Here is a 24,012-nt window from a genome sequence, read left to right as displayed (position 1 = left end):
GAAGTCCTGGGGCAGGGTGGGGAGTGGGAGATAAAGGCTAATGGGTCAAGTTCATGCCTTTCTTCCTGTTTAACCTGAGTCTTCTTTGCATCCCAACTGAGCAGACATGCTCAGTGGTTTGCTTGGAAGTGGCTATGAGGCTCATGTGCCAGAGTAGACCTCAAGGGTCCTCCAAACAAGGGTGTGAAGGGGCAGAGGTGGTGAGGAGGTGACCTGAAGATGGATGAAGAGCAAGGATTCTACAATGTTCCATGGTGACATCCCTCTTGCTGTGCCAGGGCTGAGCAGCAGCTACTGAACAGCCCTCATTGATTTAGGCAAGAAATGCTTTAAAAAAAAAAATTATTTGGCTGTGTTGGGTCTTAGCTGTGGCACTTGGGCTCTTTGTTGCATCATGGAGGGTCTTTCGTTGCAGTGTGGGGGCTCAGCAGTTGTGGCTCCCCGTCTGAGCTGCTCAGCAGCTTGCGGGATCTTAGTTCCTTGGGATTGAGCCCGGGTCTCCTGCATTGCAAGGTGGATTCTTAACCACTGGACTACCAGGGAAGTACCTGAGAAATGCTTTTAATGACATCAACTTGGGTTTTGATCATAATTTTTTACAGGTTTTATATATGTATACATCCTTTTTCTGAACTGTGGCATAATTTACCAAAATGATATGTGCAGACTTTAGGTGTATGGTTAGATGAATTTTCACAAATGTATACTCCCTTTTAACCAACACCCCAATCAAGATACTGAACATTTTGGGAGGGACAAAAATTGGGAGATTGGGACTGACATATACACACTCAGTTAAGTCAGTGTTAAGTGTTAGTTGCTTAGTCATGTCCAACTCTTTGTGACTTCATGAACTACATACAGCCTGACAAGCTCCCCTGTCCATGGAATTCTCCAGGCAAGAAACTGGAGAATTTTCCTTCTTTCCACTTCCTTCTCCAGGGGATCTTCCCAACCCAGGGATCAAACCCAGGTCTCTTGCATTGCAGGCAGGTTTTTTACCATCTGAGCCACCAGGGAAGCCCTGACATATACACACTACTATATATAGAATGGATAATTAATAGGAACCTGCTGTATAGCATAAGAAACTCTAATTAATACTATGTAACGGCATATATGGGGAAAACATCTAAAAAAAAAGTGGATATATGTATAACTGATTCACTTTGCTATATATCTGAAACTAACAACACTGTAAATCAACTATACCCCAATTAAAAAAAAAAAAAAAGATACTGAACATCCTCTTCACTGCAGAAAGCCTTCTGTCCCTTGCCTGTGGGTCCCTACGACCACCCAGAGGCAACCCGTGCTCCAGTTTCTACCATCATAGACTATTTAGTGGTTCATGCGCTTCACAGCCGTGAAATTGTATGGTGTGTAGTATTTTGTGTCTGGCTTCTTTGGTTCAGTGTATTGTTTTTGAGATTCATCTGTTTTTTATCATTTGTGGCAGCTTTGATTGCTGAGTATATATGTTTATTTATATTGTATTATATTTTCATCTATTCTTTCTCTTGTTGATGACATTCGGTTGTTTTCAGCTTTGGGTTATTATGAAGGAAGCTGCTATAAACATCCTTATTAAAAAAAGATTTCCTGGCTGGCTTCCTCTGCCCCAAGTTCCCATAATTCCACAAAAGCAGCTCGAGTTTGCCCGAAGAACTCCTCCGCAGACCTCAGCCCACCCAGGGGCACCTGAGCCCTGGCCTCTCCGTGGGGTGGGTCCTGCGGCAGGGCAGTCACACCTGCTGAGATGAGGAAGGACCCCACTGATGTGCAGCTAGGGAAAAACAAGCACGTTTGATTGTGGGAAAGGCGGTGAAACAAGGATTTTAAAAGGGAGCAGCTGTGTGGACTTCTTTTGGACAGGGAGCCCGGGAAGGGCTCAGGGAAGAAGAGATCCATGCAGGACAAGCAGCAGATACGGGGGGCCCCAGAAGAAAGACCCCCTGACTCTCAGAAGAGAAATACCCTACAGGGTTGTGGTCCAACCATCTGTAGCCGTGGAAATGTCCAGTATCATCCACATGATGTAATACATCGCTGAGTGGGAAAAAAGCAAGCCCCAGAAGATAATACACAGCCCAATACCCTTGCCAGCTATATATCCAGGACAAAACTGTTTGTAAAAGTCAAGGGAAAGATAAGCGTGGATGGACTGCAGTTACCATCGATGTCACGGTCGCAGTGCGGGGGATATTCTTATTCAAACAATCAACAGGTGAAACGTGGAAGCTAGTATCAATAAGTAAGTCACAGGACAAGGATGGTGAGTAATCACACTCTGTGCACCTGAGGTCTATTAAAAAAATAAAAAAGAAGGCTTTGAAATGTTTGAGGGTGTATGTCTTATTTATACAGAGAGCGGTTCCCGCATCTTGCTGGCAGTCTCGCTGTTCCATCTTTGCACCTGCCTCTCTGTACCTGCTTGAGTCCCATCTTCTCTTAGATGGGGGAGCTGGAGTCATGCTCCATTCACTGTGGACCACCAGGGGGGTGGGGGACCCTGGGGAATGCAGGGGGATGCATAGACCCCGAAGTCTATGAGCCTAGCCATATAAGACCTCAGGCCCCGTGTCCCTCCAGCTGGGAGCCAGGTAGGACGGTCAGGAGCCCCAAGACGACGTTGCTACTGTCTTTATTAAGTGAGTGGTATCAGCCGAGCCCCTGCCAAGACAGGGAGTCAGACACAGACAGGTTTGTGTTTCTGCAGGGGTCCTAGGGACAAGACACAGGAAGGGGTGGAGCGAGAGGATGGGCGGAGGACCTCAGTGAAGGAAGAGCCGGGAAATGCCTTGAACGGTGGGTTACAGCTCAGAGGTCCGCAAGATACTCGGGGTGAAGAGAACCAGGACTCAGACACGCTTTGCACGCTCCATACCCGAGAACGTTCTTCACTCGCACCAAGAAGCACGTGGCTCCCTCACTTTTTGTCCCTAGCACTTTTAGGAAAGAACAGTACAAACATATTTTTCTGTACCCAAGAAACAGGCCAGTAATAGCATGACAACAAATGGGCCTGGTACCTGGTCTCAGTGGAGGACTGTGTGTGTGGGGGTGGGCAGGGTGGGAGGTACCAGGGTATGAAAGGGACTGGGGCTGCCAGGCAGGGAGGTGGGGGGTGCTCCCTTCCCACCAAAACAGGGGCAGCTGACACGCAGCTTCGATAAACTGCGGGCCCTGGGTTGCAAGATCTTCCAATTTTTCCAGAAAAGCTGGAAATCCAGATTTTGGTGATCTCTCGATACTTAAATGTTAGTATACTTAAAAAAAAAAAAAATACACCAAGGTGGGCCAAAGAAAACATGTCTGACCTACAGATACCCCATTTTTTCCCCTCCCAGCCCCCTACCTCCCTGCAAAGTTCTCATATGGGATTTAGGAGTTGCAATTAAGCCCCCTAAGCCACCAGCACTGGGACCATCCCGGGCTCGGATTTCATCTCTGGCTCCATAATGTCCGGAACCTCACGGAGGTCCTTAAGAGTGAAGGACTAGAGACTGGCATGAGGTGGGGTCTTGAGTTTACCACTATCTTTTCCCAGGAAAAGCCCCCTCAGCATTCACTTAGCTCAGGGGAGAAAATGTTTAGCATTGACACTTGGCTCTTTTTAAAAATTTTTTATTTTTGGCTGAGCTGAGTTTTCATTGCTTTGCACAGGGTTTCTCCCTAGTTGCGGCGAGGGGGGGCTCTTCATTGCGGTGGGAGTGATTTTCATTGCAGTGGCTTCTCTTGTGTGGAGCACCGGCTCTAGAGCGCAAAGGCTCAGCTGCCCTGTGGCGTATTTAATTCTCCCAGACCAGGGATTGAACCCGTATACCTGCAGTGGAAGTGCAGATTCTTAATCACGGGACCACCAGGGAAATCTGACACTTGGCTTTCTTAAGACGTCTTTGCCTCTCTCTAAACCCTCCCGTTAACAAGCAGGGCTCTGTTTACTAACTGGACTGGGTGGTCCTTCCAAAGTGCTCGGGCACCTGGCCTGGGGGCCCAGTTATGGCCAAGACATGCCCGCACAGGAAGCCTGGGCTGTCACGCGGTCTTGCACTCCTGGCTGATGGTGACACCAGCTTCCCGGAGTCAGGGCTGGGGCTGAAAATCAACACAGGCAGCCACTGCCGGCTCCTCACTCCCCAGCCTCTCCTGGAGGATGCAGCGCTTTGTTTTCTGGGTTTGTACCTGTCATTACCTCTCTGAGCTCCCCGGAGCAGCTTAATGACCATCCAGGAGTCCTGCCCCACAGTGAGGAGGGCAGGCCTCTAGGGCCCTCCATGGACTCTGGGCCAAACACTTCACTTTTATTAAAATTCTCACTTGACTGGGGCCAATATCCCTGGGGCCATGTCCAATTTGCCAAAGTCACGGAGACAGAGAAAAGTAAGGGAGACTGCGGTGTTAGAAGACGAGAGAGAAAGTCTTTAGAGCATCCACCTGCCAATGGAGGAGACACAAGAGATGTGGGTTCGATCCCTGGGTCAGGAAGATCCCCTGGAGGAGGAAACGGCAACCCACTCCAGTATTTTTGCCTAGAAAATTCCAAGGACAGAGGACCCTGGCAGGCTGCAGTCCATGGAGTTGCAGAGTTGGACGTGACTGAGCATATACACACACAACTGGAGCGTAACCTAAAAGTGCATTCCAGACAAACTGGCCAAATCAGCGTCATCACCCCGTTTTGCGGATGAAGAAACTGAGGCTTGGAAGGTCAACACCCCACCAAGGGCCGTGAGCTAATATGTTGCCTGTGACTGGTAAGGGGGTACACCTGGGCCTCTGTGGTACCAGCATCCTCTACTCACACAGGAGTGGGGGTTCTCAGGGGAAGGCGTCTTTGGTAACAGTAAGGAGGCTCCTCAGAACCCTCTGGGGGCAACAGGGGTCAGTGGCTGTCTCCCTACCGCCCTGGGGAGAGAAAGTGCCTTTCTGGGGTGTGCAGCATTTTACTGCTGGGACAGCTATGAAGCCCTGGGGAGGGCACTACTCAGACTCAGCTGCTCCCAGAGCCTGGAGCCTCCCCATCAGCTAAACCTGGCAGGAAGGTGGGAAAGCCTGGTGTGCTGGGACCCAGGACAGTTTCTGACATTCAACACTGGTGGAGGTGAGAGAGCTCGGGAATCTGGGAGGGGGCAGCCCCTGGAGGTGGGGACTCAGCTTCGAGGGCTGGGGATGGCCGAGAGTGGGTCTGGCTACCTGGGCCTGGCAGATGGGTGCCTTCACCTGCACGTGGAGGGGCCAGAGCGGGAGCTGGCCACACAGATGGGCAGATACACTGCTGTGAGAGCAAACAAAAGCAGGGCTTTAACTCTGATGGCCCAATAACAGGCTGGGGGTGCTCTGGAGGTGAAAGGCTTAAGACCTGTCTCAGCCCACTGGGGGCCTGTGCACTGGCTGGGCGAAAAGATAAAATGCTGATGAAGGACCCCAAACAAGAAGACAAGCAAATGCCCCAGGGCCTGTATGTACCTGCATAATCACACACCCCCAGGATGGAAGGGGACACATGAGGGTCCTTCACCCGCCAGGCTGATGCACACTGGGTGGTGAGGCGGTGGGAAGCAGGCTGGGGACACCCAGATGGATGGATGAGCTGCTTTGGGCAAGCACCACCCAAAGACTTTTCCAACACGTGTGCTCTGACCCCGGACTCTGCTTCTATGCATCTGCCTGCAAGCATATTTCCACACGTGCAAAATTAAGGCCTGTGCCCCGAGTTATGAGTTACAGCATTAATTATAAATAATTACAAAAAAGATTGGGATAAATGTCCACCAGTGAGAGCCAGTTTAAAGATATGATGGCCACCTGGTCCTCAGGAAACTATGCGATGGTTAAAAGTGTGAAGGTTGCTCAGTCATGTCTGACCCTTTGTGACCCCATGGACTGTAGCCCACCAGGCTCCTCTGTCCATGGAATTCTCCAGGCCAGAATACTGGAGTGGGTAGCCATTCCCTTCTAGAGGAGATCTTCCCAACCCAGGGATCGAACCCAGGTGTCCCACATTGCAGGTGGATTCTTAATACTGTCTGAGCCACCAGGGAAGCCCAAGAATACTGGAGTGGGTGGCCTATTGCTTCTCCAGGGGATCTTCCTGACCCAGGAATTGAATCTCCTGCACTGCAGGCAGATTCTTTACCAGAGGAACTACCAGGGAAGCCCCAGTGGTTAAAAGGAGGGATGCAAATTATTGCTAAGACGAATTTCAGCTGAAAAATCCACAATGCAGAACAGGAACAGTGAGCATGGTTTAATACCAACTTATGTTTAAAAAAAAAAAAAAGAGGGAAATACCAACTTATGTTTAAAAAAAAAGAGGGAAAATATTGCATATGCGTATTTGCATATACATACATACACGTATATATACACACAGACAGACATAGAAAATATCACCAAGATCCACCAATCTCCTTGTGGGGGTGAGAACTGGGTAGCTGAAGAATAAGGGTGGGAGGGAGCTTTTACTGGGTACTTTTGTGTACCTTTGGAATTCTAATAAATTATGAATTTATTATCTATCCAAAAATTAAAAAAAAAAAAAAAAGGCAAGGAGGCAGTGGCGCTGGGCTGGACTGTCCAGGCAGGGGAGCCAGGTAAGAGTGGGGTGCCAGAGGGGGACCCTGAGAAGGTGTGGGAAGGAGGGCACAGTGGCCAAGGGCGTGGTATCAGTAGCCAGACTGTGCTGGGGGTCAAAGCCCAGGCCTGCTGTTGACCTGTGTGGTGACCTTCCTGCCCAGGGCTAGGGCACGGCCCAGATACAGCTTGATGTCAGGAGGACCGATGAGAATCTCCTGCCCACCTGCAACCCTCTACTTGGTACGGGTGCTGACCCTGAGCACCTAAGGGGCCAGGTGACATGTCATCTTAAAGCAGACCCTGGGGCTCTGCCTTCTTTCCATGCAGGGCTCCCTGCAGAAGTTGCTGGAAGCTGCTGGGTCATCACCCTCCAGTAGTAAGCCTGAGCCCTTTGCGGGTGGGCAAACAAAGGATGGGGGAGGTATCTCAGGGTCTCCAGCCTCCATGTGAGGACAAACAGCAACCCAAACCTTCCTGAGATCTTCTGCTCACCTTCCAAACCCCCTCTTAGAGACCAGAGCACTAGGCCAGTTAGAGTGGCCCAAACCACATTCTGTAAGTGCAGGGTTGGGAGGGGAGGGACAGGGGGGTACTGAGCATCTCCAGACCATCTGGGGACACGGGGAAGTGACGGAGAGTGGCATACCGCACATCTCGCTTATCCATTCATCAGTCAATGGGTACTGGGTTGCTTCCATGTTTTTGCTATTGTGAGTAACGCTGTGAATGTGAGACCCTGCTTCCAACCTTCCCAGTATGCATGCAGGAGTGGCACTTCACTAGCCTGCCTGCATGTGGGCTCAGTTGTGTCTGACTCTGCAACCCCATGGACTACAACCTGCCAGGCACCTCTGTTCATGGCAAGAATACTGGAGTGGGTTGCCATTTCCTCCTCCAGCCTTCTTTGGCCCAGTGACCAGATCCTGATGGAGGAGGCTGGACGGAGCCTGCCCTCCCCTCGTAACAGGGCCACCGTCTCCAGCCCCCGGGTTGCTCCAGCTCACTGTGGGCCACACCAGCCAGGCCTCTGGGCTTCCTGCACATGCTGTTCCTCCTTCTTGGAAGTCCCTTCCCTACCTTGGTGTTTCAAGCCTGGCTCAAATGCCCCTTCTCCTGGAAGCCCGCTCCGACCCCTCTGGACTCCACTGTATTTCTTCCCTGCACCTCGAACTCCCGAGCCTGGAGGACTTTTCCTCTCACTAGACTAGCATCGTCAAGAGCCTGGAGAGAGCTGTCTCCCCCCACCGCGCTGTGCGTAGTGAGTCCAGGGTCGGGGTTCAAGTCCTCAAAGGGCCAGCATGTGGCACAGAATGGGTATCACGGGGGACTTCCCTGGTGGTCCAGTGGCTAAGACTCTGTGCTCCCAATGCAGAGGGGCCCAGGTTCCATCCCAGGTCAGGGAACTAGATCCCACAGGCTGCATCTAAGAGTTCCCACGCCGCAGCTAAAGATCCCATGTGCCGCAACTAAGACTCAGTGCAGCCAAATAATAAATATTTTAAAAAGAAAAAAAAAAAAACTAGTGGAGATGAATGAACCCCCGAGGGCCAAGAATCCAGGCCAGGTGTCAGGAAACCCCAGACAGCAAGAATGAACTGTCTCTCTACTCTCGGCCTCTGCCTTCCGCGGCCACCCTCCCATGGGCCTGATTCCCCCTGGGGTGACAGATGACAGATAAGCCCTGGGAGACTGGAGGCACAAGCTTCCTGGGACCTCACACTCGCCTAGCTGCTCCCTCGGGGCCTGTTCCTGCCCTTGGAAGGAGAAGGGACAAGGCTGCAGAGGAAACCTGACCTCACAGGACAGAGGTGTGTGCACCGGGTCAAGACAGGGGTGATGATGCAAGAATCTTCATTCTTGGGGAGGATGCAGAGGTCCAGGCTTTTGAGAACAACCGCTCCTCGGGGCATTAACCCAGGGCAATCTTGCAATGGTTTGGTTTTTCATGGGGCATTTTAGCATCACAGCTGGTGTCCAAATGAGGCCGGCAGTACAGGTGGGCACTGAGGGGTCTTATGATCGCCAGTGTCTCCAGTCCCGCAACCCTCCTTGCACTCAGACGCAGGGCTGGGCACCCACCTAAGCACCTGACCTGCTGCTACTGCTGCTAAGTCACTTCAGTTGTGTCCAACTCTGTGCGACCCCATAGACAGCAGCCCACCAGGCTACCCCGTCCCTGGGATTCTCCAGGCAAGAACACTGGAGTGGGTTGCCATTTCCTTCTCCAATGCATGAAAGTGAAAGTGAAGTCGCTCAGTCGTGTCTGACCCTCAGCGACCCCATGGACTGCAGCCTTCCAGGCTCCTCCATCCATGGTATTCTCCAGGCAAGAGGACTGGAGTGGGGTGCCAGTGCCTTCTCTGACCTGACCTGCTGGATCTCATTTAATCCTTGAACGGCCCTCGGACAGGGTGTGATCGCTTTCTGCGTTTTTTTCAGTGGAAGTTGACAACTCAAGGCAGTTAAAACCAGGCTGATTTGGACTGAGAAGCAGAGGGAGGAAAAGGGCTGGAGGGAAGCTGAGGGGCCATCACTCTGAGTAGGCCTACTCTGAAGAGCACTTAGAAAAGAGCAGATAAAAAAAGAAATGTGGGGACTTCCCTGGTGGTCCAGTGGTTAGGACTCGGAGCTTCCAATGCAGGAAGGGTGCATCCCTGCTCGGAGAACTAAGATCCCACATGCAACGTGGTTTGGCCAATACATAAATAAAATTAAAAAGAGAGAGAAAAAAAAAAAAAATGCGGTTTCATTGCTCCAAGCATGTACTCCATCCACCTGGGCTACCTGCTGGGGTCCTCAGAGACCTGGCTCCAGGAGACGATGTGGACCAACCATCCCACAAGGACTCTCAGTTCAGGGGGCTCCAGCCCGAGTGGGTGCAAATGAGTTCCACCAGGTGGTTCATCGTGGGGTGATCCCCAGGCCAGCACTGCACCTCCCTGGGGTCAAGCCCGGGGAAGGGGAGAAATGGATTCCATCTCTGAGAGCCCCTCCCTAGTCTCACCGGGAGGCAGTGAAGGGGGTGGAGTCCAAGGAGACCCTTCTGAACCCTCCCTGCCCCAGACGTCCACCTGCAGGCTCCCAATCCTAACCCTTGCCGAAAGAGAGGGACACCACGTGTTCCTTCCCACTTCTACAGCTCATTCTGCAAAGCGGGGGTGACAGCTCTGTCCCCCATCCTAAGGCTACGTATAAACCCTCCCACAGAAAGCACAGTGTGGGCAAAGTAGAGGTTGTCCTGGGGAGAGAGGAGGATCCGGGCATCGGAGGGGAGCGGGGAGCAGGAACGAAGCAGCAAAGGAGAGAAGGCGGGGCGGGGCCTCTGCTCAGGACCTGGACTTCATCCCAGCACATCTCACAGTCGCAAGATGGGATTAGATTTCTGTGCAAATCAAAGCTGCCCTCCTGTTGGGAAAGAGCCTGGAGGGGACGATGAGGGTCAAGGGGTCTGGTGAGGGAGGCAAGGGAGGCGGAATGGTTAGAGAAAGGGCCTGCAGAAGGGCTCGATAGAGACAGATGGACGTGGGGATGCAGAGGAGGGTAGGAGAAGGTCTGGGCAGATGAGGAGGACCACTTGGGACAGGCCAAGGATGGGCAGGGAGTCTAAGCATCAGTCAGGCAGCTCCGGGTGCAGCAAACAGGTCCCAGGACCTGGCTGGGAGCGGACCTCAGTACTCTTGGTTCTGACAAGCTGCTCTTACAGAGGGCCCCCTGCCTAACCCCAAAGGTTCTCAGGTCTGTATGCCTGCAGACTCCTACTCTGCTGCGAGCAAAAAGTCCCTCGTCAAAAAAAAAAAATCAGAATTAGACATTCCATCCTGCACCCACCAGCTCAGCCCTTCCAATGATTCCAAAGCTGAACAGACCATCAGCGCTGTGGGAACCAAGGCCACCCCTGAGGCATGCAGCCCAGTGAAGGGCACTTCGGTCCTCAAAATAATATCCCGTGAATTCATATGAATAACCAGCTCACTGTGGGTAGGATGCCTAAGCCCTTGATATAAAGTTCCCTACTTAATCCTCAGTGCAACGCAAAGGGCCCCATATACTGATGACCATTTTAAAGATGCAGAAACTGAGCCTCCTTTGAGGCTCTCAAGAATCTGCCCAAGGTCACAGAGCTGGCGAGTGGCGGTGGTGGTGGTGGTTTAGTCTCTAAGTCGTGCCTGGCTCTTTGCAAGCCCATGGGCCGTAGCCCACAAGGCTCCTCTGTCCATGGGATTTCCCAGGCGAGAAAATTGGAGTGGGTTGCCATTTCTTACTCCAGGGGATTTTCCCAACCCAGGGATCAAACCCACGCCTCCTGCATTGGCAGGTAGATTCTTTACCACTGAGCCACCAGGGAAGCCCTGGTAAGAGGTGGACTTTGAATTAAATACACGTTTTCTTAACTCTTCCACGTATGCACATGCCCTGAGAAATGGGCCTTAGCACAGGCCTGAACCCCCGTCTGCTAGGTGTCCGCTGCGTGACTGGGGGTGAGTAATAGGCTGCTGTCTCCCCTGTGGGCTGGGGAGGGAAAAGGATGGAAACCCTACCACGGCCTGGCACGTAGTAGGCGCTCAAGAAAGATCTCTGAGGCTAAGCTTTGCTTGTTCTAAATCCACTCTATCAGTCACCGCCTCAGTGACTTTTGAACTCCTTTGAACTCTGAAGGAAAAAGACTGAACTTGGAGAACACCTTTCCACCCCCTGCCTTTTCTGCCCAAGAAAGGGAATGCATCGTGAGGTGGGGAGAGGCTGGCACTGAGGGTGGGGAGGAAAGTCCAGGGGAGCGCCCAGGAGGTCCGCCTTGGAGGGAAATGAACCCTACCTTCAGAGAATGCACCTTGTTCCCGTCCAGGGTCCCGGCCGGTGCAGGAGGAGAGAAGCCTGACCGGATCGCCTCTCCCTCCCCACCTCCCGGGACTGTTCAGCTCCCGGCAGCTTCAGCTTAGGTCAAATGGCCACAGCCTAGGCTGGGTCGGCTGGGGAGCCTGCCTTCCCCTGACCCTTCCCCAGGGCCCCTAGGTATGGCCACCCCAGCGCCCCCCGAGCCTCTTGGAGCCCACCACTTCAGCAACCACCCATTCCAGACAGGTGAGACATGGAAGGTATCTGGCAGTGGTCTCCAAAGAGCCCAAGAGCCACGGGAACCTCCATATGACACATCCTTAGAGATGCGCCCACTTAGGTGACACCAACTTCTGGTGAGCTTGGTCCCAGGAGGACCATGGGCGGAGCCTGCTGTGGCCAGGTGCTTGATCTGGGTTATTCTTGCCCCATAATCCTGTTCGTGCACAGAGAACCTGAGTCCAGGCTGGGGTCATCTGACCGGAAGGAGACTCCAGGCTCCTACCCAGGCAAAACTAATATGGTGGTTTACAAACATGGGCTCTGCAGCCAGAGGCCCTGGGTTCAAAGCCCTACTTCTCAGGTATTTTAAACAGTGCAGCCACCCTGAAAAACAGCCTGGCGGGTCTTGAAAACGTTAAACACAAGAGTTACTGCTTGACGCGCCATTCCTACTCCAAGGATCTACCCAAGAGAGATGCAGACACATATTCACACCAACATCTACACACAGACGTTCACCGCGGCAATCTTCATAATAACAAAAATGGGGAAACCATCCAAATATACATCGATGGATGAATGAACAAGATGTGGTCCATCCATACGATGGAATATTGTTCTACAGTAAAAAGGAACGGTGAATTGACATACAGGCTACAACACAGATGAACCTTAAAAATACGACTGATACTCAGTGAAAGAAGCCAGATACAAAGAACCACATACCGTATGATGATTCCATTGGTATGAGACATCCAGAGAAGACAAATCCCTAGACACAGGAAGTGGATTAGTCCTGCCAGGGGCTGGGGATGTCTGCTTAAGGGGTACGGTTTCTTTTGGGGCGACAATGGACGAGTTCTGGGATTAAGACGGTGGCAACAGTTGCACAACTCTGAATACACGAGCCGCTTGTCGTGTTGCTGTTTAGTCGCTAAGTCACCTCCGACTCTTTTGCGAACCCATGGACTGGAGCCTGCCAGGCTCCTCTGTCCATGGGATTTCCCAGGCAGGAAGACTGGAGTGGGTTGCCACTTCCTTCTCCAGGGGGATCTTCCTGACCCAGGGATTGGCCCTTCTACACTGGCAGGCAGAGTCTTTACCAATGGACCATCAGGAAAGCCCACCCAAGAAGCTACTGTGTTATAAACTTAAAGAGGGTGAGTTGTATGGTATTTTATGTGAATTTTATCTCAATAAAGCTATTAAAAAAAAAAAACTGCTCTTCACTAGTTGGTTTTGTGATCTTGGGCGAGGCATGAACCCTCCGTGCCTCAATTTCCCCATCTGTAAAATGGGGCCAGTAACTGTACCTACGTGCTAAGGGTTGTTGTGAGGATTAAGTGAGTTCATGCATGACGTGCTCTAAGCAGCTGTTTCGCTGGGTGCCAGCACTTCCCCTCGGTCTGACTCTGCCGCCCACGCTGCCCTGGCGCACCGCCATCTGCTCACCCACCACACTGCCCTTTGATTCTGCACACTCACCTCGCTATCTCTCCCACCCAGTGCCCAAATTTTCGTAAAACATACATCCTATCAAATTTATCACCTTGATCATTTTAAAGCTGACTTTTCAGTAGTTAAGTGCGTTCATATTGTTGTGTAACCGATCTCCAGAACTCTTCATCCTGCAAAACTGAAACTCTATACCCACTGAATAACAACTCCCCACTCACCCGCCCTCACCAGCCTCTGGCAACCACCACTCAACTTTCTGTCTCTACGAATTTGACTTCTCTGGGTACTTCATGCAAGTAGAATCACACGGTATTTGTCTTTCGGAGAATGCCTTATTTCACTTGGCACAATGTCCTTAAGGCTCATCCATGTTGTAGCATGTGTCACAATTCCTTTTTAAGTCTGGGTGATATTTTATTATCTGTAGAGACCACATTTTGCTTATCCGTGCATCTGTTGATGAGCACTTAGGTGGCTCCCACCTTTTGGCTATTATGAATAACGCTGCCATGAATATGGGTGGGCAAGAAAACCCCAAGCTTTTAAGGCCAGGCCTTAGAGGTGTGAGTGTGTCCATTATAAGGAAAGGACTATAAGTCCACTATATGTGTGCTGGCTTCCCTGGTGGCTCAGTGGTGAAGAATCCGCCTGCAATGCAGGGGATGTAAGAGACACAGGTTCAATCCCTGGGTTGGGAAGATCCCCTGGAGTAGGAAATGGCAACCCACTCCAGTATTCTTGCCTGGAAAATTCCATGGAATTGTGCAGGGCAGGCTACAGTCCATGGGGTCACAAAGAGGATGTTACCTTTAAGGCAAGGAATAAGGTTTTGGGGGACTGGCAGCTGGGGGAGATGTTCATGGTGGTTAAGAAGCAGCACCGGGTCTTGGACAACCAGCGCAGGTGGGACGAGGCTGGTTCATTCAGGGCTAGTTCCTCAAATCAGAGGTCTGTTACAAGAAAATCCTTTGCCAACACGTGCAAGCTCAGGGCTTTGCAACAGAAGATGAGTCAGTGCGCTGAAGCTCTGGTCCTGAGGCCTGGACCGCACCTGGGGCCAGCACAGGGGGAGATAAGCCCTCCCCCCACGGCCTGAGGCACAGGTGATTCTAGAAAGTCACTCACCCAGCCCCAGGCGGCTTTGAGAGCTGTCTGGCCAGATGAAAGCCAGCTAGGGTGATCACACATTCTGGTTTGCCCTGTTGTCTGGGGTAATTATTTTTAGTGCTCCTTGTTATTCTCAGAAGTGTCCCCATTTAGATGATAAATTACATAGTCACTCTATCAGTTACCCACTGCATGACAAATTGCCTGAAAACCTAGTCACTTGAGACAACAAACTGGTGTAGCTTTCACAGTTTCTACGGGCTAGGCAGGTATGTCTGGCTCAAATAGGTACTTCTGGCTGAGGGTCTCTTATGAGGTCACAGCCCACGTGCAGGCTGGGGCTGTGGTCACCAGAAGGCCTGCCTAGGGGCAGGAGGATTTAAGGTCAAAGTGACTCCCAGGCTGGCAGCTGCTGGGAGGTCTCAGCACCACTCCACTATGGGCCTCTCTGCAGGGATGCTTGAGCGTCCTGACAACATGGCAGCTGGATTCCCACAGTGCAAGTGGAAGGCAGAGGCAGAGCAAAGCCATGCCAGGCAGAAGCTACCATTTTGATGCCTCAGAAGCATCACAGGATCACTTCTGTCCCTTCTGCTCATTAGAAGAAAGTCACTAATCCAGACCCTACACGTACAGGTAAGGGAGCTTTAGCTAGCTTTTCAAGGGAACATTGTCAAAGAATCTGGGATATTTAAAAACTACCACAGTTACTCTAAAACTAGGGCATATGAGGTGGAGACAGGGAGCAAAGCCAGAGAGGACAGAAGAAGTCAGATCAAAGAATATTTGCAATGCCAGATAAGGAGCATGAACCAGGATCTGGGGACAAGGTGAGAAGGGACTGTTTTGAGCAAGGCACAGATAAAATCAGGGATTCACAGTGAATCATGACATCCACCCCAGCACCAGCCTCTGGTGGGGTCACAGGGCTCCACTCAGCCCCCGCAATAGCAGCCATCACCTCCTTCTGGGTCTTTGGGCCTGTCACCCTCTGTCTTTGGCAGAGAACACACCTTTTCTTTCCACTGGACCGGAGCTCCTTTTGTGCCTCCCACAGGGCCCTGCGCACAGCAAGTGCACACTGCAGGGTTTCTGCATGAGCAAAACAGATCAATTTACACCAGTCTCAAGCTGTGGTCACACAGCCACAAGTCCTGGCCTGCACCCACCTTTCTCTTTCCAGCCTCCAGGCTTTGGTTCTTCCTGCCCAGAGGGCTCTGGCTGTGCCAACCATCTGCACTGCCCTGGGGGCAGATGGGACTGGTGGGAAAGTGGTTTGGATAATTTAGGGGGGATATGAACAGGAAGAGGTGTGGACCTCACTAAGCAGGTGGATGTAGGGCAGGCCAAGGATAACTTTGTACTTCCCATACCTTGGGCTTCGGAGCTGGTGCTGAGCCTGTGTCTTTCTTTGGGGCAGCGACAGGCCATGGATACTCCAGACAGGCGTGAGGATTGGCTCTGCGCTCCCCCACTCTCTCCATCTGTGTCTACCCACGCCTGCTCACGGCCCAGCCTGTTTTCCTTCGTCCCCAGCACCTCCACCTCCTGACATCTCCCCATTCCATTCAGACTCAGTTCACACGTCCATCTCTTCTAGGAAGCTTTAACTGCTTGTAGCTTGGGATGCTACAGGCTTCCCAGGTGGCTCGGTGGTAAAGAATCCGCCTGCCAATGCAGGAGACACAGGAAGATTCCCCTGGGGAAAGAAATGGCAACCCACTCCAGTATTCTTGCCTGGAGAATCCCATGGACAGAGGAGCCTGGTGAGCTACAGTCCACGGGGTCGCAAAGAATCAGACACGAGTTAGCAACTGAACGACAACTGTGATGCTACAGCATTTTGGCTGTCACACTCAGAGACCCTGAACGCCTGGTGTCCTCAGCGAGGTTCCTGGAGGGCAGTGACAGACTCTCCACCTCCTATAGCAGAGTGTGACTGTATGTGCACTGTTTTGTCGCTAAGTCGTGTCCAACTCTTTGTGACCCCATGGACTGCAGCATGCCAGGCTTCCCTGTCCCTCACTATATCCCGGAGTTTGCCCAAGTTCATGTCCATTGAATCAGTGATGCCATCCAGCCATCTTATCCTCTGTCAGCCTCTTCTCCTCCTGCCTTGAATCTTTCCCAGCACCAGGGTCTTTTCTAACGAGTCAGTTCTTTGCATCAGGTGGCCAAAGTATTGGAGCTTCAGCTGCAGCATCAGTCCTTCCAATGAATATTCAGGACTGATTTCCTTTAGGATGGACTGGTTGGATCTCCGTGCAGTCCAAGGGACTCTCAAGAGTCTTCTCCAACACCACAGTTTGAAAGCATCAATTCTTCGGCGCTCTGCCTTCTTTCTGGTTCAACTCTCACATCTGTACGTGACTAGTGGAAAAGACCATAGCTTTGACTAGACGGACCTTTGTCAGCAAGGTCATGTCTTTGCTTTTTAATACACTGTCCAGGTTTGTCATAGCTGAAGGCTCTTTAATGCACACACAGCTTTGTGTGTGCGTTAAGGAGCCTTAACAAGTCCCCTAACCCTGGGCTTTTCAAACTCTGCCTCCACAGACTCTCAACGGCTAGCTTAAAGAGCATTTTCTCAGTTAACACTGGGGTCCGCAGTGGACCCCAGGCTCTATGTGAAGTGCTTGTCACGGTTTGTCAAAGTCCCCACAACAACCTAGGCGGGGGGCATGAACACTATTCTGATTTAGAAACGGCGCGCACAGAGAGGTCAAACATCGCGCCCCAGGTCACACCGCCAGGATGAAGGGGTGCTGAGATTCCACCCGAGGCGCCAGGCCCCAGGCCCTCACTCCCCTGCTCATCTGTCTTTCCCTAAAGTGATCAAACAGTGGCCTCAGCCCAACACCCTCGGAAACAGTGGACTGTTTGCAATTTTGAGCTTTTCTCCTGTAAATGCCTCTTAAGTCTTCAGTGCTCACGATGGCTCACTGGCAAGATTTCCCAGAGGCAGCACCGTGGATGAATGATTGCGGGCCAAACCAAACCTGAGACTTAACAGACAGCAGATCCGGCCCAGGCGGGCAGTGTGGGTTTCTGTGAGCACGGGCTTACTGCGTATCGCTTAGGTGCTTTTTCTTGCCAATCAAAAGAGATGGACTTTCTAGATACGAGCATCTCATGGGCAAAAAGAGGATGCTGCAGCTTCCTGTGCCCCCACCCCCAACTTGCATTTCAGGATAATGATCTTGCCCCTGCCCCAGCTTCATTGTCATGGCCTCTCAGTGACACCTCTGCTCAGCGGCCCCCAGGAGGGGGTATGTCCAAACCAGTGTGATTTTAGACCTGGCTGAGAAGTCTCAGGATAGGTTCCACAACCAGATTGTTGTTCAGTCGCTCAGTCATGCCTGACTCTTTGTGACCCTTTGGACTGCAGCTCACCAAGCCTCCGTCCTTCACCGTCTCCTGGAGTTTGCTCAAACTCATATGAGTCAGGTCGATGATGCCATCCAAGATTTTCTGGGTTCAAATCCCAGTTCTACCACTTGGGTGTGTCCCTGGGCACTCAAGGTTCTCAGTCTCCTCATCTGAAAAGTGGGGACAATCCTGCTTCAACTTTTGAGGGTTGTGTGAGAATTAAATGAACTAACAGATATAGTGCCTGAAGTGTACTAAGTGCTTTATAAGCATCGGCTATTATTGTTGTCGTTGTTTTCATCATACACTTATTGATTATTGCCAGTTTTGCCTTCTGTGGTTGCAGAGAGCAAATGGGGGTCCCCGAGGAGCTCCATCTCCAGATGGCCCCAAGACTCTAGCCAGGTGTCCCCAGCTGCAGTGGTGCATCCTGATTGGCTTGTGATGGTCTCATTTCCTGTGCCTGTGATTGGTGGAGATATACTTACGTGCCTGGTTCTGACCAATGAGATGAGGAAGTCTGTGTATGAGGGGAATGTGATCCCAGAAAGGTTTTCTCATAGACTTCTCAAGGCAACAGCCTTTTCTGTCCCCAGGATCCTCGCCACTCCTTCCCATGACTGCCCATATTGCCTGGAGGTGCCCCAGCCATTCCACAGAGCCAAAGAGAAAGACTGGGCCCTTGATGACATCAAGCCTTTAAGTTACCAGCCCTCAAACAGCGCAATTCATGACTTCATGGCACAAAGTTCATACTTCTTATTGTTTGCGCCAGCTTATTTGCAGCCCAAAGGATCCCAACTATATTCCATGGTTGGTCACATTATATCTTCTTGGGATTAAGCCCACCATACCAGAGGAAGGATTTGAGCTCAGCTGTGCGTCAAGGAAGACTTCCTAGCGGAGGTGAGGCTAATACGGGGTCTAAAAGAACAAGTAAGGGGACAAAGCGGGTAGGGCAAAGAGCAGCATTCCAGGCTGAGAAAGAAAGGCCTGAGGCTAGAGACACCACAGGGTGTGTGTATCCATGCAAATAATCTGTGTGGCTGGGAGCCATACGAGATGAGACTGGAATGGTGTGGTGGGCTTTCCAGTGGGCCCTCAGCCAGGCTACAGAACCTCAGGCTATCACAAGGCTGAAGGAAAGCTCTCTGGTCAGCCATGATTTGGCTCACCTCAGGTCTCCCCCTCCAGCCGTGGGCCTAGAATAAATGTACTCAGCCTGCCTTCTGCCCCCTTTTCCAGCCACACTCAGATGCTGCCCTGACAGTCAGGGCAGGGGCACTGGGCCTTGTTTCTCCAGGTGTGATTCAGTCTGCCGAGCCTCTTCCAGCCCTTAAGGCTCTCAGAAAAGACTCCGGCTGGAATCTGGGTCACTCTGCACGAGCCGGACATCCATCAAGTAAGCAGTTACTAAGTGCCTACAAAGCAGAGTGCTAAGCACAGCGGAGAAAGGACCTGGTTCAAATCCCAATTCTGTTTCTTCTGTGACCTTGAGCAGGCTGCTTTACTTCTCCAAACCCGGTGTCTTCACCGCTTAGGAACACACGGTACAAACAACAGTGCTAAGTCGCTTTAGTTGTGTCCGACTCTTTGCGACCCCATGAACTGTAGCCCACCAGGCTCCTCTGTTCATGGGGATTCTCCAGGTAAGGATACTGGAGTGGGTTGCTGTGCCCTCCTTGAGGGGATCTTCCCAACCTAGGGATCAAACCCACGTCTCTCACATCTCCTACATTGGCAAGCGTAGTTCTGGTTTCTCTGGTACCGGCAGCGGGGTGGGAGAGAAGAAAAAGATAAAAAGATGCACAAAAAACTTCCTGAAAGTAAGGTTTATAAACTAGGTGGTGGGAGAGTAAGACAAGCAAACGATATGCTCCTATGGACAAAACTTGAGAGGTGATGGTTACAGTGAGGAAGTAGAACATCTGGATGGGGGGTGATGAGGGACAAGCATTCCTAGCGGAAGATTAGGCAGGGTGGAAGGCATGTTCCTAAAGCTTTAGGACAGTATGCTGCAAATATATGGGCTGGATAAAACTGTTGAATATAGGTGTCACTGAACCTGTAATAGCAGATTTCTGAACTTGAGCCAGAAAGATGCTGATTCAAATTCAGGCTCTACACTGACAGTGTAACCTTGAATGAGTCACTTAACATCTGAGCCTCAGACTCCTTCCTTGCAAAGCAGGTGTAAAACCTAATTCAGAGAGTCGTGTGCTCAGTCGCTCAGTTGTGTCTGACTCTTTGCGATGCCATGGACTGCAGCCCGCCAGGCTCCTCTCTTCCTGGGACTATCTGGGCAAAAATACTGGAGGGGGTTGCCATTTCCTCCTCCAGGGGATCTTTCCAAACCAAGGATTGAAACCACCCTGCACTGGGAGGCGGATTCTTTACCCCTGAGCCACCTGGGAAGCCCCAATTCGAAGAGCTGTACTGTGGTATATGCAGGATCCTGAACCAGGATCTGGCTAATTCCCACTTTAATGCCCTAAGATGCAGTGCCACCTCCTTCAGGAAGTCCTCCAGGCTCTCTCAGGTCATCCCCCAGATCCAGCTGCTAGGCCCTAGACACTCCCCTCTCTGCTGTGATGGCCTCTTCTTTCTCTCTCACCAGGCTTGGGGCTTTGAAGAGGAAGAGGCAGGGATCTCAGCATCTCTTGAACCCAGCTGCACCCCCACAGGGAGTGGGCATCTATTGATGCCACATCCCTCCCAAGCCTCCACCCAGGTAGACATGAGCGGGAGGAAGTGACTAAGTCTGCTGGGGGTGGAGGGAAGCGGGGTTCAGGAAAGTTTTGGGTGATAACACTAGATCTTGAGGGTTCAACAGGAATTTACTGGTGGGAGGAGGGGGTTTCAGGCAGAGAAAGAGAGACAGAAAAAGAGGGAACTAAAGCAGGGAGGTGTGAGTGGAAGTAAATTGTGGGTCACACAGTTGTGCCAGAAAATGTCTAACTCAAGATGAGAATTCTGGATTCAGATCCCAAAGGGTCTCAAATGCCACGCCAAGGGTTTGCCCCTTCAGGGAGTGACCGAAAACTTGTTAACAGGCAACACAGTGACAAATATGACAAGGCTCTGGGCCACCACTTGGGGGCAGATACTGATGGATGAATCAAAAAAGGACCAAAAGTTCTACCTGGATGACTGACTGTTGAAAATTGCTCCAATAACACATCCACACCCTGCTCCCCCTTCTACGTGCAGAAAAGCCAATTTCCACAATCATTCCACGCTACACCCACAGCAGCTCTGTGAAACCTACGGGGCCGGGCCGTGCTATCTTCATTACAGATGGACAAAGTGAGAATCAGAGAAGGAGATGGACCTTGCCACGGTCACAGGGGCAATGAAGGGGCTCGTCACAACCTGAAGTCAGCAACCTGGCCCTGCCTGGGAGGCAGGCCTCTGGCCATTGGACAAATGTGCTCAGCACCTTCTAGAGCCAGATCCTGGAGACAGGGAGATGACCTTTGACCTCTGAGTCATCTTGAGACTGGACTGATCACCTGGGCTTCTTGCAGGAGAGGGAGAAGCGGGACCTACTGATCGGTGGGGTTTCTCTGGTCCAGACAGGTCGGCAGGGGCTCACCCCCAGGACAGGCCTATCTATGAGACCTCCAAACTGGACCCTGGAGTGGGGGCCAATCCCCCACAAATGGAATGGGGACAGAGGGAGTGGCCCTTGGCTGCCTTTCTAAGAAGCCCCCAAATGCCCCCTCCTGCCAGCACCCAGGCCCCCGCACAGCAGCAGCCTGAGTCATCATCCTGGTCTTTTGAATGGTAGCCGAGAAATCAGCCAGGGGGGCTGCCTGGGGCTGACGGCCAAGGGTTGGAAAAACAAGGCCTCTCTCTCTTACCTCCAGCCTTGGAATTTCAAGACAGGCTGGGGGTGGGGAGCAGAGGGCAGGTAGGTGCAGGAGGGGTGGGTATCAAGAGTGGGAGGAGGCTGGGGTGGGGGGCCAGAAGGTGGGAGGAGAGGTTCAGAATCTGAGCTGGTGGCTTTTGTTTTCAAATGACCTGTTTAATAATTACCTTTGCAATCAAAGGAGCCAGGGCCCAGGGAAGGTGAGCATTCAACCCTCCATACCCCACCAGGCAGCCGGGCAGCCAGAGAAGAAAGTAAACAAGATGCCACTGGCTCTCTGCTCCATCTCGCAAACAATGGCGGGACTGAGCTGCCGGCTCACACACACACATCAAAGTGAGATTTCCAGGCAAGAACTTTAACAGGCAGATAAGAGGCTCGGATTGAATTTTCCCCCCACATCCCGGGAGCTCCCCCTGAGCTTGCGTCCAAGGGGGTAGCCTAGGGGCTCCCGTCATTTTAAGTTAACCTTGATCTGTAATTTATTCATTCATTTTGCAGAGAAGAACTACCTCCGTCTCAACCCCCGAAAAGCCTAGCCAGCAACAACTTCATCCCTTTAAACAGTCACAATGGTGGACAAACAAGGGATTTAAGTTACAGCGGCTAGCTAGCACTCACACTCCGGCTCCTTAAAAAAACATCATCCTAATCCAAGCCCGACCGGGGCTCACAAAGTCAGACCCTGACCGGCAGTGGGAAAAATCCAACTTGGGTTTTTTTTTTTCAACCTCCCAAGGCCTTCAACTATTTTTCCCCCTGCAGCATCCAAGCCCAGCCTCAAGGCAGAGCCGTAAACACGCCCGCTCCTCCCCCTTCCACGGTTCGGCAAAACAGCCCCCCCGCCCGCCGCCGTCCCCCACCTTCCCGGACCCCAAGAGAAAGAACCACAGCGACCCTCACCCGCAGGCCCCCTCCCCTCTCCTCCCCTCCCCCAGCCTCCGGCGCCGTCCGCAATCGTCGCAGGCACCTTGAGATAAACACCCACTAATGATTTTATGATTTTTCTGCTCTGGGTAGCCGCGCTCAGCAGAATCCCTTCCCCCGCCCTGACGACGGGGGCCGGCCCAACGGAGGGATTGGGGGATGGGGCGGGGGGGGGGGCTTAGTTGTTTTTTTTTTAACACCGCCGCGAGTCCACACCTGTTTTTCATTCATTCATTCGTTCGTTCATTCATTCATTAACGGATTCGTCACAGCTGCCTGCTTGGCCCTCTGGATCTAGGGGAGAGGATGGGAAGGGGGCTGAGATGGGGGGAGACAGCGGCAGGGGTGCCTCTTGTGTGTGTGCGTTGGGGGGTGGGGTGGGTGGCTCGGGGTGGAAGGACCCAGTTGGAGGGCAGATCGGGTGGCTTTGTCAAACACAAGACAAGCGATGCGGCGGGGGCGGGGCGGGGGCGCTCCCCGGGGCTCGAAGTTGTTTTCCGAGCCGCGGCGGCGAGGACAGCCGCCCGGGTGCGCCTCTTTGTCTCTCCCCGGCCGGCGCCGCGTCCCCGCGCGCTCACCTGGTCTTAGAGGACAGGAAGGCAAGTTTGATCAGGCCGTAGGTAAAGAGCGGGATACTCTCCTTGGCGACGCTGGCAACTTGCAGCCGGTGCTCCAGGATGTGGAGTTCCATCGTCCGCCCGCGCTCCGCGGCGGCTCATCCGCGGGGGGCGAGCCGCGGCCCCCGCCCCCCTGCGCGCGCCCAGCCGGCACCGGAGCGCCGCGGGCAGCCGGCCGGGGGAACCCGGAGCTCGGCGCCGGGCGGGCTGGGGCGGACAAAGTGGGAGGCCCGCCGAGCCGCGAGGGGGGCCGCGGGCGGCGGGCAGGCGGCGGGCGAGGGCGGCAGCGCTGGCGGAGCAGCGGCGCGCGGCGCCCGGCGCGGAGAGCAGCTGGTGTTCGCTGTAACAAACAACTTGCCACTCAAACGCCGGCCCGCTGGGCATGCGCGCCCGCCGCGGGGCGTGTCGGGACTTGTAGTCCCGTGGCCCGGGCGCCGGCGGCTGGTGATGTCAAGGGGGCGGGCGGCAGTGCTAGGGGCCGGCCCGGTGCTGGGGAAGGCGGCGGGGCTGGGGGTGGCCTGAGGGGCGGGTGGAAAATGCTGGAGCGCGGATCCCCGCGGGCTCACGGGGAGGCGGAGGGCAGAAACGGGGGCCTTTGGAGCCGGCTTGGGCTGGAGTGGAAGCTCTGTCCCTCCGAGCTCGGGACTTGTCGCTTTTGGGTGCAAAGCGAGTGGCCCACAGAACTCCCGCTCTTGAGGAGGCCCGAGTTTGGGAGGGGAGAAATTTGGAGAAACCGGTAATTACAGTGCAGAGAAGCAAAGCAAAATAAATAAAGCGGGGCGGGGGGCGGTGTGTGCTCGGGACGGAGATGGGGCTTCAGGGGAGTTTCCTGGAGGAGGGGACATCCAGGCTGGGTTCTGAAGGATGAACTGGAGCTCGCTAAGGAGGGGGAGGGGCATGCGGGGATGGAGGCGGCCGGCGGCCTTCCAGGCAGAAGGAACAGCGTGTCCAGAGGCACAGAAGCGTGAAAGCCCCCACGGATCCGTGTTTGGCTTTGCTGGAGCGGAAAATGTGAGGGAGAAGAGGCCA

General features: G+C 52.9%; 1 protein-coding gene and 1 long non-coding RNA gene across 3 annotated transcripts in view; one reads left to right on the top strand and one right to left on the bottom strand.

The window, feature by feature from the left end:
• The window catches only part of CASTOR2 (cytosolic arginine sensor for mTORC1 subunit 2), a 54,369-nt gene extending 31,247 nt beyond the window's left edge, over nt 1–23,122 (bottom strand). Inside the window, exon 1 of the mRNA XM_061401842.1 lies at nt 22,945–23,122. Within this exon, the coding sequence (XP_061257826.1) occupies nt 22,945–23,057 (113 nt within the window). The 5' untranslated portion in view covers nt 23,058–23,122. The remainder of the gene's footprint in view (nt 1–22,944) is intronic.
• On the top strand, nt 14,530–22,418 carry LOC133238581 (uncharacterized). 2 transcript variants are annotated; one of them, XR_009733572.1, is made up of 4 exons: nt 14,530–14,835; nt 18,165–18,474; nt 20,186–20,299; nt 20,622–22,418. It is a non-coding gene; the product is annotated as an uncharacterized LOC133238581 (long non-coding RNA). The 2 variants fall into 2 exon arrangements; XR_009733571.1 differs by having other exon boundaries at nt 20,186–22,418.
• Nucleotides 23,123–24,012: the final 890 nt, after the last annotated feature.

This window comes from Bos javanicus, chromosome 25, assembly GCF_032452875.1.
Source record: "Bos javanicus breed banteng chromosome 25, ARS-OSU_banteng_1.0, whole genome shotgun sequence".
Taxonomy (NCBI): Eukaryota; Metazoa; Chordata; class Mammalia; order Artiodactyla; family Bovidae; genus Bos; species Bos javanicus.
Note: the sequence above shows the minus strand (reverse complement) of the source record. Positions and strands in the feature narration are given on the sequence as shown.